The sequence below is a fragment of the Schistocerca gregaria genome, chromosome 3 (genome assembly GCF_023897955.1).
Source record: "Schistocerca gregaria isolate iqSchGreg1 chromosome 3, iqSchGreg1.2, whole genome shotgun sequence".
Classification (NCBI taxonomy): domain Eukaryota; kingdom Metazoa; phylum Arthropoda; class Insecta; order Orthoptera; family Acrididae; genus Schistocerca; species Schistocerca gregaria.
Window position 1 is genome coordinate 290,934,372 of NC_064922.1, and position 17,358 is coordinate 290,951,729.

At 40.4% G+C, this 17,358-nt stretch overlaps 1 protein-coding gene across 2 annotated transcripts in view; it reads right to left on the minus strand.

Annotated features, from left to right (window-relative positions):
- Positions 1-17,358, minus strand: part of LOC126356033 (trypsin alpha-3-like) — a 307,460-nt gene that overhangs the window by 57,788 nt on the left and 232,314 nt on the right. For both annotated transcript variants that reach the window (XM_050006686.1, XM_050006687.1), the window contains exon 3: positions 12,287-12,396. In XM_050006686.1, the coding sequence (XP_049862643.1) occupies positions 12,287-12,396 (110 nt within the window). The remainder of the gene's footprint in view (positions 1-12,286; positions 12,397-17,358) is intronic.

Sequence of the window (17,358 nt, forward strand, 5' to 3'; positions counted from 1 at the left end):
GGTCCAATTCTTTCGGAACGGCACAGCGGTGTTACTCCAGGCGACATTGAGTGGGGGTCCATCGGATATGACTTCAGTCTACTGCTAGTGGTGATAAAGGGAAGTCTGACGGCACGTCGTGGGCATCCTGCGTCCTCGTGTATTACCTCTCATGCGACCGTACCTTGGTTCCATTTTAATCTGAACAATACTTGTCCACGCACGGCACATTTCTCAGTGAAATGTCTGCGCATTGCTGAGTCACTCCCGTGCTCTTAAGATCCCAGGTCCGTCCCCGACAGAACACATGTGGGACCAGCACAGTCATCAACTCTGCCCCTGTGTAACATCCTACATATCAAGGACCACAAGTGTTTTACATCCTTAATTTAAAACGTTAACTCATTTGTAAAGTAATCAGACGTTTGAAGCTGTTTTTATGTGCGAGTTCATGGGGGGAGGGGGGGGGGGGGAGACGAGGAGGGAGTGGATCACTTGTCCATTAAAGCAAACATCCATTCCTCATCTAAATACTTGTGAATACGTTAAAAAATCGTGAGCATATTACTCCTCTCATGGTGTCATTTAAGTAAAACTAGTTCGATAGAGTTATCTTAGTGGTACAACAACAACTTTTACAAAATTCTCTTTCGGCAGTGCTGCGGTAGAAGAACATATCACGGCTGACCCCAGAGTACGGTCGCATAGGGCTCTGACGGAGGAGAGTCACTATACCAAAATTTGTGTTGTTAGAGCCAAAGAAAATTTTAACATTTTACTAAATGTAAGCTAATATTTTGACTGGTCAAAAAATCTGTTATTTACACCTTCTTCTTCTTCTTCCTAGTGTTATCCCCTGACGACGAGCTTAGTTAACAATTTATTTTCACCATGTCATCAGATACCCTTCCTATTGTTACTATAGTTAAACTGAAGGAGGAAAAGGAACAATAACATCTCTAAGTGAATCACGAAGGAGTCTTCTATGCGGTTGTGGTGGTACATTAGCCTGTCCACCATTTCCTTTAGCAAATGGAACTCAAAGAAGATTATGACCTTAAGAGTATCTGACTTCATCCTACTAACAGGCTTAAATCAAATGGCCAGTATGAACATCGACTACTTAATGCTTATCATGGGGCTACTAATCACCAGCAAGTACTGTATGTCAAGCATAACAGTCGGAGAAGCCCTAAATTGGATTCATTGATTGAAATGTATTCCGCATTAAAGATTTATAAACAAAACAAAAAGCCAATATTAAACACTGAAATTGGGAGCAAAGACTGAACAGCTATTCACACGTGATCAAGTAGCAATTAGAAATAAACGTTACAAAATGATTTCAAGTGAATCACTAAAAGAGTGAGATGTGCACGAGAGGTAAATACTAGCGATGACATGTAACAGCAGAGCATAGTGGATTGTTATCTAGCCTTCATTGTTCTCGTAGTGAACGCTGGACCATTCCAAGCTATTCTTAAGAAGGGCTGACTGTTGACAGCCAGCCTGCAAGCTTAGAGTGATTTCGCCGTTAACACTTTACTACACATCATGGCACACAGTGCAGGAAAAGCTCTTCATAATCACGCAAAACTCATTGTATGCAATGCCCTTCGTCCAACTGAGATAATTTTCGGTCTCCATTAACCTCAACGTCGAAGAGATGTCAAATTCTAATATTTCTTCTTCATATTACTCTGGTGATCCTACGGTGTTGCGTTTCCTCACATCCATTATCTGTTCAATATCTATTTCACAGGAAATAAGCGTTATGATAAGCAGCCTAGTGGACACAACTGAGAAAAACGCGTGCCTCAGTAATGTGTCAGTGAGTGGAGTGTACATTCTAATATTTTGTAGACAGATAGTACATACCATTCTAAAAACATTGTAGTTGTAAATGAGCTGAAGAGCGTCGAGCGACGCAAATATATTTCATCGTCTCATGTTGTCACTGCACTAGTATTTCCGAAATAATATCAGTTAGATTATCCATTTCTATGCACAGTGTATCGGTAGTTGAAACTTCTGAAATTCTTTTTTTTTCGTAGCAATACACTTTCGTCTTACTGAATGAAAGTGTCACCAATGGTAGGCTCTTGTCGCCCTTTCCGTGCTTCGATTGTGGATGTAATGTCTGCATGAACGTTTCACGTTAATTTTACTCTTTCTCCGCACGTAAAAAAATAAAAGAAACTGGAATATCATAGACCGTGAAAAATGAAACACTATAATATGGACAATGAAATCTACTGGTAAGGCAATATTTTTCGCACAACCAATAACTAGAGACCATAATCAGTTGCGGGGCAGAAGTAAGTGGAATGAAGCACTTTTTCGCAACTGCCTGTAGTACAAAGCCTATTACCGCTATTTACATATTATTTTCCAAGATTTATGATGCTGTTATCTTTCTGCAATATAAATTCTTCAGTTGGTGCAGTTGCTGTGGAGCTTGAGATTGGTAAATACGTTCTCTCCAGCGTTCCCTGTACATTCAAAGTCTAATTGTCTTTAATTACACTCCCCGAGAGAGGAGGAAAGTTCTGTTTGACATTTCCTGTTCCATTAAACGATTTATTATTATTATATCGTTTCTAAGAGTAGACAACAATCAAGCAAGCAAGTCTCTTGGCTAATCGACTGATGCAGCAAGAAGTCGATAAAGCGAATGCAGGTTTTGTGGAATAACAAAGATAATGTACTGCTCTTGGGGGAAATTATAGGTGATAAATCTATATCTTATCTTCGGTCAGTTTTAAGTCCCATAAAACATTACCTATAGTCCGAAGCCTTAAGGTAACTTCCTTGTGAACGCCTGGAAGAATACTAACAATTTTTTAAAGTTTACATGGGTCAAACTAAAAAACGTGACCTCCTCGGAGTATGAAAATTGTAGGATAATATGAGTGTCCTTACTGAACGTTTTAATACACAATTAATCATATTAGTTCACACGATAACTTCATTACAGTTTCATTGGTGAAGATTCATATTTGAAATCTATGTCCTGACTAACTATCTTAGTTAGATACTTGAAAATTCAGTTGTGCATTAACAACAATCATGTTATTTCAACCACCTGTTTTTATTCTATAGATATTTGCAATTGTGGATAAAAATTAAGGTTACTTTTTATAACTAATGAGCATGTATTTCCCTTCACGTTAATGGTGCGTTAATGTTTGTAGTCTACTATACTCCAAATAGTATCCTCAAATACCCCAAAAAATTTTAGACCTGTTGCTCAAATAGATTTTTCGTGCATAAAGTAAACATGTCAGAAAATTTAATTCTCGGGAATTATAATTTTATATTTGATCTGTGACTCACTTCTCTTGTCCCTAATACACCCCAGTTGCATAATTTTCTTAATGTACATATTCCTCAACTTCTCCCTTCCTTTTCTTCTTTCTCCTTGTAATTCTGGTCTCTTCAGCTGCCTCAAGGACGAACTTTGCAGCCTCGACCACTCTCACGGAATCGTTTTCCAACACTAATGGTCTCATATTAAACGCAGCGTATATTCCTAGCAACTATAGAACTTTACACGTGCCAACTCCCCCACATTAAAACAAATTACTGGCGTGATAACTTTCGTGAGTGACAAATTAACAGTAACTGAAACTGCATAAAAGTTTATAAGAATAACAACACTTGAAAAACGAAGATAGCCAAAGGAAACACAAGAGCAAAGCATAATCTCTGTCAGGGCTGTCAATTTGAATAACAGTTGTATAGGAGTCTAATCACAACACTGACGTGTGAAAGCAGGGGAATTATGGCTGTGGACACACACCGAGACGTCTTTAATCTGATGTTTCAACAACTTCCTGATATCCAATTCAGTTATTTTAACCACTACTTTGTTCAAAACAAACTACTCTAAATATCCATTTAAAGTGAAAACAAAAAAATCGGTCTTTTGAAGCGGATTCACTGGCAAATTACCTTAACGTCAGTTGAATTGGAATGTATAAAAGAGTGCCGAAGAAAGCTTGTAATCAAATATACATGCTCCACAAAATAATTCTATTGCGAAATGTTTGGTAATTTCGGCTGGTACATGCAAAGAATATGTTTGTCAAGCAGAACGCAATAGCGTTCTCTGCTTTCACACTTATTTACGTAGAGTAATACGTTAGATGTTGAAACCAACGATAACAAACTATTGTGGGTTTTTGTGTCTAGTCTCTTACAGCGTGATGTGAGGTATAATGTGGTTAGTTCAGCTTTCGCTACTTGAGAGTGCCCTCATGATAAACGAGTGATCGTAGGACAGCGAAACTCTGTGGGAACATTTGTAAAGACATACAGAAGGGACATAACGAATAAACCTTTGAAAGAAATATGTTGATTTCCACATGAGAGGGTTAACTGCGTACTATATTTATGTCCCAGGTTACAGAAGTTGCTCAATGTGACGACCATTTGCATCCACGACAATATGGAGCCGGACCAGAGGTACAATTTCACAGTTGTTCACAGCACTTTTCGAACGGTGGACCATGGAATGTTCAGCTGTCGTGACACAGATTGTTCACTGCTTTAACATCGCATATTGCGTCCAGAATTCTCAGCCGTGGCAACAGCAAGTTCTGCAACAACTTGTGGCGCAACTGGCCGTCGATTTCCCCCGAGCAATAAGCATTTCGTGAGTTAATTCGAACTTCTGAATCATGATCTTCAACCCTGGTGCGGAATAAGGCCTGTCTGTATTCCCTTAATATATCGATACGTAATGCGAAGAGCAGCGACGTTACTGACGTTGTTTTGATAAAACAGCTTTACGAGAAAAGGCTTCCTCATCTTGCTCCAGACCCATGTTGACTGTCTGCAACTTTAATACACACTGGTGTTTGTGTTTCATCACCGGCGCTTAATGGCAAGTCATGAGTTCATGACACTAACAACGGGAAGGCCTCAGACACGGCCAACCGATTCGGCTCAAATTTTGCAGGTCGCTTGTGTACAACCTAAAACGAAGGAATCTAAGATATTTTAGGTCAACACTCCCGATATTTTGAGAAAATCATCCCTAAAGGTTATGACGCGCAATCGACTCAAAATTGGAGGGATTGATGGATAATTGTAAACACAGCATTTTTCATCATCAGGTATGGGGTTTGCAAACACAAACTTTTCCAGAAATCGGGAGAGAAACTTAAACAACTGTCACTTCTGTACCCTCATGGTAAATACTTGTCGCGGGCAGTGGCGATAGCACAATGGCTAAGGTAACTGGTTGGGAATCGGAGAACCCGGGTTCGAATCTCGAAAAAATCTCCTGGATTTTATTCTTTTCGTTTGAGTTTTTCCATATCTTAATTGATAGGGATAGGAGGGTTAATAAGGTAAGTAAATCAACAAGGAATTATAATAATAAGGTAGGCAAACTAATTTCCCAAACGCCGTGTGTTAGTAAAGTATTAAACTATTAAGCCTTGTCATTTGAAAACAACTCCGAGTAAGAGTGCTGCGAATTCCTCACGAGGGATCACAGACAGCCAACCGTGCGACGCTTGTTTACACCGAGGCACGGGACGAAATGCACGGGACGGAATGCACGCGGAGAGAGTTAAGTTGTCCCATTTGCGTCTTCGTCATATCATAATTGTGAACCTGCAAAAGTGAAGGTATCCAGCACGAGCCTTATAGAAAGTCAATCGGAAAGAGTTGTTTTCCGTCATTAGGCTGCCGCGAACCTCGTGGATACATGTAGTGATTTTTCCATCGTTAATGCGTCGAGTGAAATACGTATTGTGAATTAATACAGTGTTTTTCCGTAAGTAACATATGACGGGTACTGTAAGTAGTTTGTAGTAAGTAGCTCGTCTGTTTATGCCGTAGTAACTAGTTATTGTTTGTTGTATCATATCTTTCAGGTGCATAATCTGGATAATGGAGGACGTACACCCTTCGACTACCGCTATAATATATAGTTGGGAGCCTGTTACAGACGATGGCAAGCGGGAAGTTACCGACGCTGTGTTTTGGTTTGTAAATGTGCAGCAAGACAGATGCATTATCAATGCACTACCGCAAGCAGGCAGTTATATTTCTCGGCGTTCCAGATTGATAGGAGCGGCTATCGTCGAGCGATTTTTGGAGCTGACGAAAGAAATGACTTTTGTTGATACTGAAGTACTATACCATGAAGACGAAGCAAAATGGTCATAACACTTTGGAAATCTCCACGTCACTGGGAATATGTGCTTGATCTGTTCCCGATGAGTGTTACGAACCGGTTACTAAACGATTGAACTACGGCGCTATACCCCTTGAAGTCAAAGTAAAGGCGGTAGCGCTAGCCGGGAATCATCCGAGTTGGAACTTACAAACACTGCAAAAGAATGGAGCAACAACAGCCCTGAAAAGGAAGAACGACTTGAAATTGTGGGAAAGTGATATCGTTAAAGGAGGGACAAGATGCGACAAATACCAGGCGATAAATAAGTGGACATACGACAGATTTGTCGAATCTCGTTGTCGTAATAAGAATGTAAAAACGAGAATACTTCAGGAGTGGGCTGCAGGTGCAGCGCTTCAATATACGGCCAAGAAGGATTTTACGTTTGCCGCATCATTATCTTGGATAAGAAATTTCAAATCGGAGAATGAAATTCGTCAACGGCACGTCACTAAATACGTCTCTCATAAGGAGGTACAAAATATAGCAGATACACAGGAAGTGGCGGCTCTTATCAGCACGCAAACGGCGTCACTTATGAGCGGTTTTAATCGTGATTACGTGATCAACACCGATCAAACAGGATGCGAGTATCGGGTGAACATTCGAGCATAAGGGAGAAAAACGAACTCTTGTCGCAGTTGATAGTAAAAACAAACTAACACATTCGTACACGGCGCAATATGCTATCACAGCCTCTGTAAAAGTGTTGCCTAAAGTTTTCCTGTGTTTACAAGAAACGAATGTTACATTTGGTCCTCGGGTTACAGAAGAGGTGAATCGTTTAACCGACTCGTTGAAAAATGTTTACATTACCTGCTCCAAATCCGGAGAACTGACGAATGAACATTTCTTGAGAGTTTTGTCTAATATTGGATTCCTGGAGTGGACAAATTAATACTACAATATATGACGCAATGTTTATAGATGGCGAGGGTCAGCCGACGTGCACAGTAAAAGTAATACCACCAAACTGCACACCTGTATGCCAACCGTGTGATGTTTATTTCTAACGCCATGTTAAAAACTTTGTTTCCAGGCTTCAGAATTGCAGTGTGCTTCTGGAAACCCAGCGGGAATTGCACAACCACACGGATGCAATAACTATTCACAGCATAATTCATAACCAACTTTCCGAACCAATTTTCAGTCGATTATATCGTATGTGTGGTATGCATCAAAATTAATTCCCGAAAAAGACATATTTTAAAATGTAAACCAAGTTTGTTTTCCGCCGACTCTTCGGAAGGAGCAGTGCAGCCGTCGAAAGATTGCTTTCATTAGATGTTCTTGGTGACGTGAGTATATTTGTTTCGTATGTTTATATGACAGGTACCATCTATTTAGTTGTTCGAAAAAAAGTGAGGACTCGTAGCGGTGACTGGAAGAGCCATTGTAAAGTGACCTGGAGTATCATTTTAGTTGTTCACTATCCCAAGAGGTTTAAGAATTTTATTTGCTGCCTTATTATTATCATTCCTTGTTGATTACCTTATTAATGCTCCTATCCCTATCAATTGAGATATGAAAAAATACAAACGGAAAGAGTAACATCCGCGAGGTTTCTTCGAGATTCGAGCCCGGGTACTCTGAATCACCGCCAGTTATCTTGGCCGTTGCGCTATCGGTGCTGCGGGCGCATAAGCGTTCACCATGTGGGTACAGACGAGGCAGTTGTAAAGGTTTCTTACCTCGATTTCTGGAAAAGTATGCGTTTCCGGACCTCATACCTGATGATGAAACATGCTCGACCTACAATTATCTATCGATCCCGCCATTTTTGAGTCGGTTGCTCGTAATAACCTTTAGGGGTGATTTTCTCAAAAACGCGGGGGTGTTGACCAAAAATATCTTAGATTCCTTCGTTTTAGGTTGTACACAAGCGACCTGCCAAATCTGAACCGAATCGGTTGGTCGTGTCTGAGGCCTTCCCCTTGTAAGACTACCAACAACACAAATCCTGCAGCGCACACCCTAAACATCGCTACTACTTACGGTAATTATAGCCACCCTGTACAACAACTAGACTCGCACCCGCGCTGACAGAAAGGCAGGCGGTGGGGGGGGAGATGATGCTCGTGGGTAGTCAACTGTGATCCTCCACCGCGCGATAACCAAAGTGGAGAGTGGAGTTCGACCGCTGAAGCCTATGCAAAAACGTGTATCTCGCATAAGTACCTACAGCGGTACGGCCAACACATCGACAACCATAGACGTTCAGATTCAACAGTCTATCACTAGAGCACCGATAGAGAATATATGCAAAGCAAAACGTGATAGACAACATGCTGCCAAAAATTGGCCAGGCAGTAGCCGTCACTTTCTCCATACCACAATTAAAATTCTGAAATAATATATTGTACAGACATCTCATTATTATTATCATTATTGCTATTATTATTATTATTATTATTATAATTATGCAAATTATTATTGTTATTGATATAAATAGGCCCATTTAAAACTGCGCAAATTAGTAGCTGTAGTAGTCGCACCGCTTGATGTGTAACGTCAAAGGATAATCAACAATGTTTCAGTGGGACTATGTAATGAATAACTGGACAGGTGCCAGTCGGACTCGCGATCAGAGGGTTCTGCACAGACTCAAATGTGTATATAAAGAGTCCTTATAACACGGGAATCGAGAAACTCGACGATTTGTGCCTATTATCGACACTGATACAGGAAAGATGTCGGTGGCAGGGATACCAAGACTTTTTATTTCTGAAATCGGATAACAAATGTCAAAAAAATCTTTTTTCTATGATATAATTACATGTTCGTTTAGTTGTAGTGTGAAACACTGCTTTTTGCCAAATTCCACGATTCTAAGACATCGGGAAGTACCCTATAGGTTCTGATAAGTATTTTGCGAGTATCAAAATATGACATAAATTCCCGTATCTTTTGATTGCATTCGCTTACAAGCTTACGTTTATTACATTGCCAAACGACTAGAGACTTTAGTATATCACGTAAACTTCGAGTTTATTCGTCTGCCTGTTACTGAGGAAAAGGACCAGTCTGTCAGCAGGCAGACAGACAACGACGTGATCCGATTGAGATACAGAACCCTGAAAACAGAGTACAAATGTAGCCTAGTGCACAATATCGCTTACTACGATACTGACAATGTAAAATAAGGAACATATGTCACGTGTAAATTATGTGTTAGTCTTCAGACAACCTGCTTGGCAATTTTACCTAAACTATGGTTTTTTCTCCTTCTTCCGAATTCTTTGTAAAGCAGTAAAGCCTTGGGAAGTACTTGCAGTTATGCTTAGCTATCTTTACTGAGCGACTGAAGTGTTTTATGATTACTTCAGCTCTGTCAAGCACACTTCTTAATCAGGTTTCTGCCTACATGTTTTAATTTTTGACAAAAGAAAGTAGCACTTCATATAACCACATATGCCTGATTATGAAGATTTTCCCTGCAAGCACAGTGGCGATGCGATCTAACAAAGAGATAACAACAAGAACATCTGAAGTGTGAATCCCAGAAGGCAAACAATCAACATAAGCTGTCTCCCCTTCGGAAGACTGGGTTGGAATTTTATAGCTGTCCAACGAGAATGCATTCCTGCACGGGCGCCACGATATTTTACGCGAGATCTACCTAGACTTTTTCGTATTCTTCATTTATGCATGGCTACTGAATATCATGTTGCTGATTCTGTTTCTCACGAATTTGGATTGGTTTAATAATGCCTGTCCACATTTCTATTGAGATGCTTGCTGTAAATCTAGAGTTCGTTCATGGATGTCTTATGAAACAAACGACTTTTATAGTTTATTGGCAAGCTAGTACTGAAATTAATGATCCAAGCATTGGATAGTTAATAACTTGTTTATGAACGAGCTCATGCTTACGCTGCATTTATGCTTTTGCCATATCATAAAAGACGGAAAATTTTGAAAATTGAAAGAGCAATCCTGTTTCATCAGACTTTAACATCTGCTAACAACGAGGGAATAAGTAGTAGTCTTCAGAAGACGTGAAGAGGCAGCATTATCATTTCCACCGTCATGATCATCATTTCCTTTGGGCCTTTGTCCTGCTTCAACACAGGGTCGGCCGTGTTAGTACGGATTTGGCAGTGTTAGTGGCAGAGGGTGGCCGGATGCGCTTCCTGCCGCCACCCCGAACCCTCTGGGATGGAAATAGTGTACCCAGCTGTCTGTGTCTAGTGCAAGCCAGGAAATAGTGCGAACGTTTTCAAATGTCTGCGAGTCGCGTGGGGACCAGCCCAGTATTAACCTAGCGGGATGTGGAAAACCGCCTAAAAACCACATCCAGACTAGCCAGCGTACTGGCCCTCGCCAGTAATTCGCCGGGCGGATTCGATCCAGGCCTGGCGTGCCTACCCGAGTCCAGGAAGCAGCGCATTAGTGCTCTTCGCAGCATCAACACTAAGAAATTTTACGGCAATGTCATAAACAACTATGGCTTTGAATCCATAAATACCAAACTGTAGAGACATATTACGCATGGTCACCATATTTCCAGAATGAGCACAGAAGATGATTTATAAATAAAGGCGATGCGCGTCTCGTGGAAAATACTCTTCAATTGCAGTAAGCTTAAGGAGGGAAAACTAATAAAAATGGAAAACATGTAACAATTGCTATGGAAAATGGCCACGCTAACAAACATATCATTGAAAAACCAATGGATCATTCGGCTATCAAAGCTAGCATGAACATATGACATTATAAATTTCAGGAGTAACGTAAATGTGCACAGCTCAGAAGTGAAATACAAAATAAATTTAATGTATTTCATGTACAGAAGTCTTGAGGATGTCCTTCTCCACCAGAAATACAAATCGTTGATTGTGATGATGATACAAATATCTGCTTCTAAAGATGAACCTCATTTTGCATGCATTTATAACGAGGGGATTTTACGCAAAGCCAAGGTTTTATAAATTTTTCAACTGCCTTTTAGTTTATTTCATTGGAACTTTCTTGCATTTCACTCCATTACTAAGTCATGCTTAAAATAATAATTATTGACGTGCATATGTTTTAGTGTTAACGCTCTGACACGTAGATAGTATTAATTCAGTTACTTTGTATCTTTTTCCATTCTCTGCTCAATGAGATTGGTTGTTTTGACCAGTTACTTCGAAATTTCAAATAGCCTGGTGTGCATTGGTATTGCTGATTGTTAGTGGTCATTGGGAAACTGAAAGGCCAAATCTGTCGAAATACTTCGGGCTATAATTTCTTTTGGAAGAGTTATTTGGTACCTATTTTTTTGTATTCTCAAAATTAATTCGAACAAATGTGGATCTTGTTACGTAGACGAGGAGACGATATCCGATTGTTGCGAATCTACAGTTTGCTTGAGTCGAAACTAACGCCTGTCTTAGACTTGTCTTAAGCCGGTTGGCTAATTTAAGTTAAAGAGCAGTTTGACATGCAGTTGAGTTCCAAATGTGTGAATATATCACACAGCATAAATGATCAGAGTCATTATGTATTACATTAAGGTAACTATGTTCATCAAAGGGACGTTACGCCATATTATTTCATCACGAATAGATTATGTATGACCTCAGACTTTTGCCTGTGAGAAGACAGTTTAGAAAAGAAAGTTATAAGCTTAATTGCTCACAAGACACAGTTAGATTAACCACGATAAACAGAAGGAATTGTCTATGGTTTTCTTGAAGAAACCATTCCATGACGAGTGATCTCAGAAATTACTAATAGTGAACTTAATGAATGAAGACTGCAGGGAAACATACTGTTGGACACAAGTGGACATCTTGCATTTGCAGCACTAATGAATGACGTACTTGATTTTAGACTAAAGTTTTCCTTCCTTGGTATTCTGCCGAAAGCACCAATATGTAACTGGATTTGTCCCATAATAGTGTACTATGCTCTTTATATCATAATCGTAGATATATCACGTGAAAAGAAATTGAAGACCTCAAAATATTTTGCATCCCACTGTTTACAGTTACAAATTCCACAAGGGCGTTTATGTAATTGTAATATTTGTGTTAACATGGAAGATAACGCCTAAGCTACGAATTTGTGGGCAAATCTATAAGATAAATAGTGATAAATGGAAAGAGTGTTTGGGATTTATTCACTCACATGTCTCCGTTGGTGTAGAAGACACAGTGGGCTGCCGTGACGAGATTGTTAGCGTCAGCGATGGTGGCACCGCAGAATGGCCGATAGTCGCCGCTCATCCACAGTCCAGCCTGCAACAGGAGTGCATTTGAAAGTGTAAATCACAACATTCTTGTAGAAATACTGTAGGTTTGAATATTTGACGGCTCAGATTACAAATAGCTTGTCTTATTCCAGGAAAAACAATGAAGACGAGGAGGTTTCTTTGACCAGAAGCGTAAAGTTGTTTCATTTGTTCCATAAACAGTAGATTTGGTTCTTTCGCAGATGACACAATTATTTAAGTCACTACCGAGAGAAAAAGAATTAAGGAGGAAATTGCAAATCTTGTATTTAAATAAATTACTGACAAATGTTCATGGACTCACTTAAAAGAAAGATACAGAACCTTGGATCAATTTGAGTTATTACTAGAAATTCATAAATGTAAACAAATGTTCGTGTTCTCGGTATTTAGATTTAACAGAACTTGAATTGAAAACACATTTTAGAGCTTCAGAGAAAAGTCTGATCAGCCACTTTCGCACTTCATGTTATGGCAAAACGTGAAGAGGAACGAACTGGGATGGTACAAGACTTCACTTGGTTTCAGTTAGTTACTTCTGTGAAGTTATATTCTAGGTAATTCAAGTTTAAGATAAACTTTTCATTGCATATAGATAATACTCAGTGCCCACCTATGGCCAGTTTTAGACATCTAGTTAAAGATTTTGGTACTTTGATTAACCAGTTTTGTCACACAAAGTGTATGTGCTGCTCTGCTTTTGTTAAAGGTCATTAAACGACCGTTAATAAATATATTGTGGTTGTACTCTCCGAAGATTTGTGAAATCTCTAGTTTGAGCCCTTAAAATTTCCATGTGCTGGAAATTCTGAGAGAGTCCAGCTGCAGGCTTTACACGTTGGGTGGTCAAGTTGCGGATATTCGAAACGTTTCCCCAAATTCTCCCAAAGATTGTTTTGCTGCATGATAAGTCCGCTTCAGGTAACGGTGATCGCAGGCTGGTGACAGCAAAGCGCTGTTTCAGAGCTGTGCGAGCTATGAGAGGTCCCTGGTGGGTGGTCAGAAATGTCTACGAACTTTCCTAGAAGCGTATGCAGATTATGAGCCACTTCTACGCTACTGGCCATTAAAATTGCTACACCACGAAGATGAGGGCTACAGACACGACATTTAACCGACAGGAAGAAGATGCTGTGATATGCAGATGATTAACTTTTCAGAGAATTCACACACGGTTGGCACCAGTGGCGACACCTACAACGTGCTGACATGAGGAAAGTTTCCAACCCATTCCTCATACACAAACAGCAGTTGACCGGCGTTGCCTGGTGAAACGTTGTTGTGATGCCTCGTGTAAGAAGGAGAAATGAGTACCGTAACGTTTCCGACTTTGGTAAAGGTCGGATTGTAGCCTATCGCGATTGCGGTTTATCGTATCGCGACATTGCTGCTCGCGTTGGTCGAGGTCCAATGACTGTTAGCAGAATATGGAATCGGTGGGTTCAGGAGGGTATTACGGAACGCCGTGCTGGATCCCAACGGCCTCTTATCACTAGCAGTCGAGATGACAGGCATGTTATCCGCATGGCCGTAACGGATCTTGCAGCCACGTCTCTATCCCTGAGTCAACAGATGGGGACGTTTGCAAGACAACAAACATCTGTACGAACACTTACACGACGTTTGCAGCAGCATGACTATCTACTCTGAAACCATGGCTGCGGTTATCCTTGACGCTGTTTCACAGACAGGAGCGCCTGCGATGGTGTACTCAACGACGAACCTCGGTTCTCGAATGGCAAAACGTCGCATCCATGTTTGGCGACAACGCGGTGAAGGCACATTGGAAGTGTGCACTCGTCATAGTCATACTGGCGTATCACCCAGGGTGATGGTATGGGGTGCCATTGGTTACACGTCTCGGTCACCTCTTGTTCGTACTGACGGCACTTTGAACAGCGGACGTTACATTTCAGATGTGTTACGACCAGTGGCTCTACCCTTCATTCGATCACTGCGAAACCCTACATTTCAGCAGGATAATGCACGACCGTATGTTGCAGGTCCTATACGAGCCTTTCTGGATACAGAAAATGTTCGACTGCTGCCCTGGCCAGCACATTCTCCAGATCTCTCACCAATTGAAAACGTCTGGTCAATGGTGGTCGAGCAACTGGCTCGTTACAATAAGCCAGATACTACTGTTGATGAACTCTGGTATCGTGTTGAAGCTGCATTTGCAGCTGTACCTGTACGCGCCATCCAAGCTCTGTTTGACTCAATGCCTAGGCGTAGCAAGGCCGTTATTATGGCCAGAGGTGGTTGTTCTGGGTACTGATTTCTCAGGATCTTTGCGACCAAGTTGCGTGAAAATGTAATCATGTCAGTTCTAGTATAATATATTTGTAGAATGAATACACGTTTATCATCTGCATTTATTCTTGGTGTAGCAAATTTAATGGCCAGCAGTGTATTTCATCTTACACGGAATGGGAAACAAGCTGAATTTTGTACCCAGACAAATTATCAGCCAACCAAGGTGAAAGCCGATCCAGTACCAGTTGCTAGTCAGTCTACGATGTACAACAAGCGCTTGTTGAGAAAATTCTGAAGGGGTCTCTCGGAAGGTGCGGAGAAATTCTCGGTTGTCACAGTAGCAAATCTCGTGAATCTTCCGGTGTGAATCCAACCGGTGGCGTTTAGTAGCGGGATGGAACGTAGACACAAGACTACACTTGGTGTTCGTAATGCGCGGCGACGGTTCGCTGTAGAAATATCAAGAGGTGTCCGGCACCATCCTGGCGCTTGTTTCGCTGCTTTTTTTGTAAGAATCGCCTTTAGCGTGTGTGGTGTTTTTTCTCTATGCAGCTCACAATATGAGTGTTAATTCCACAACGTGAGTTGCCTCTTTGTAGTAATTTTTTAAGTGTAGCTTTCAGGTGATTTCTGCATTTACAAAGTAACACTGCAACTGTTTTCGTAAAATACACTCTAGGAAATACTGCAACCACATACAAGTCTTCTTGAAATTATGTTATTATACCTTCATTACACATTCACCAATTATACTACAATGACCGGACTGAAGTTATGCATCAGCTAAGACATTTTTAACTACGATGGACTGGGGTCCAAAGTTTTTCTTCTATCCTGGGGTTGTGATCTAATCTAAGAGAGGTGAATAATTGAATTGGGTTTGCTCGTTTAGTAATAGGTGTGGGAATATACACATTTGTTTTTTAATTTCTAAAACTAGGTATCGTTACTGATGATGTGTGTCTTCATATGCTGCAAACATCGATTTATCTGCCATCCGAGAGGTGTTAGGAAGTGTAAACCTTTAACCACAACTGATAGTCTCACTACTACAGCGATGACAGACCCTACTTAGATAAAAATATTCCTGCACAAAGGATAGATCGAAGAGGAGCTGTTGAGTATCCATCATGGTCTCTTGACTTTTGCCTATGGGGGACATTGAACAATAAAGGTTATCAACAGAAGCCAGCTACACTGAACGAACTACGAAAGACCATCGAGGCGTCCTGCACGGCTGTCACACCGGCAACAGTGAAATCCGTAGTTCGGTCAACTGTTCAGCGGACATCAAAGTCGTTTGGCTGCTAAGAGGGGACACTTTGTACACATAAAATAACCTCTCTCCTGGGCCACAATTGTAACGGTATGCCTTTTTCGTTCAAAAGGCTCTGAGCACTATGAGACTTAACGTCTGAGGTCATCAGTCCCATAGAACTTAGAACCTTACTAACTAACCTAAGGACATCACACACATACATGCCTGAGGCAGGATTCGAGCCTGCGATCGTATCGGTCGCGCGATACCAGAGTGAAGCGCCTACAACCGCTCGGCCACTACGGCCGGTGATGCCGTTCTGTTTCATTGACTGTATACATTTTCCTGGACTCCTCTCTAGTTTTACACAACACAACACAAATCAACGCCACCACAAAACGATGGGCTCAGACCTGGAACTAGAAATGGTTTAATAAAATCCTTTCAGAAAATTTTGGGCTGGTTGCTGTATTAATTAGAGTGTAATTTACAAAGTTCTTTCAGAATTAATAAGAAATTTGTCACGTTATTGATTGATGTAAATATTTTTTTGTAATTCCACGCCCATTAATTTTTATCCTCGGTAAAGAGAACTGCAACTGTAGTTCATCTTGATCTGAGAAACATTTTGAAGTTAAACAACTTAATGTTTAATTTTTAACGCCATCATCATTTTGTCTTACAACTGTCTGATGAGGTGACCTTATAATCTTAATAAATATGGCCAGTCGGTTTTATATGACTGAATTGTAATCTCGCTGTGACGGTGTTCCAGAGTAAATAGGTGTCATTACTAGTAATATTTTTGATTAACAAGGAAAGGTAATTGTTTCACTCCTCCTTTTTTTATTTTATTTCTTAATTTAAGAAATTATACACCCTATGCATTTGCACTTAGCAGCTTGCACCTACAAGAGGTAGAATTGTTTGTTGACTTAATCATGAATGAGGTAGAAAGTGTGGAAATTGCATTTATTTGTTGCGGAATCCCATTCGACTCACATACACCGCCACAAACAATACCCAAAAAACTGACAATATTACAACTATTCTGAAATTTCTTATTTAAAATCGATTCTAGTTCTTAAGACATCTTAAAGTCCATTGTTACAATACTCTAAGAAAAGATCTATTCTATTAATATTCATTAAACTGAGAATGTAAAATCGTTATTCTCTAACCGAATGTTATATAATATTATGATTCCTCCTCTTACTTAACAGGAGAATAAACATCATTTAGTTCTAAAATTCACAAAGACATCAATGACGACAAGTGCGGATGAAACAGGAAGGATGATTTCATGGAGTATTTGCCATATCGAGAACGCCCAGGGAGCTCGCAGGTAAGAGGTGCTACAGTGCTTGATGTTGAAGATGGCGTTATACAGCGGCTTAGCCAAACCAAGGAGTTCTTGCCCCATAACAGGTAGCTGTGACTCTACGCTGGTACTAG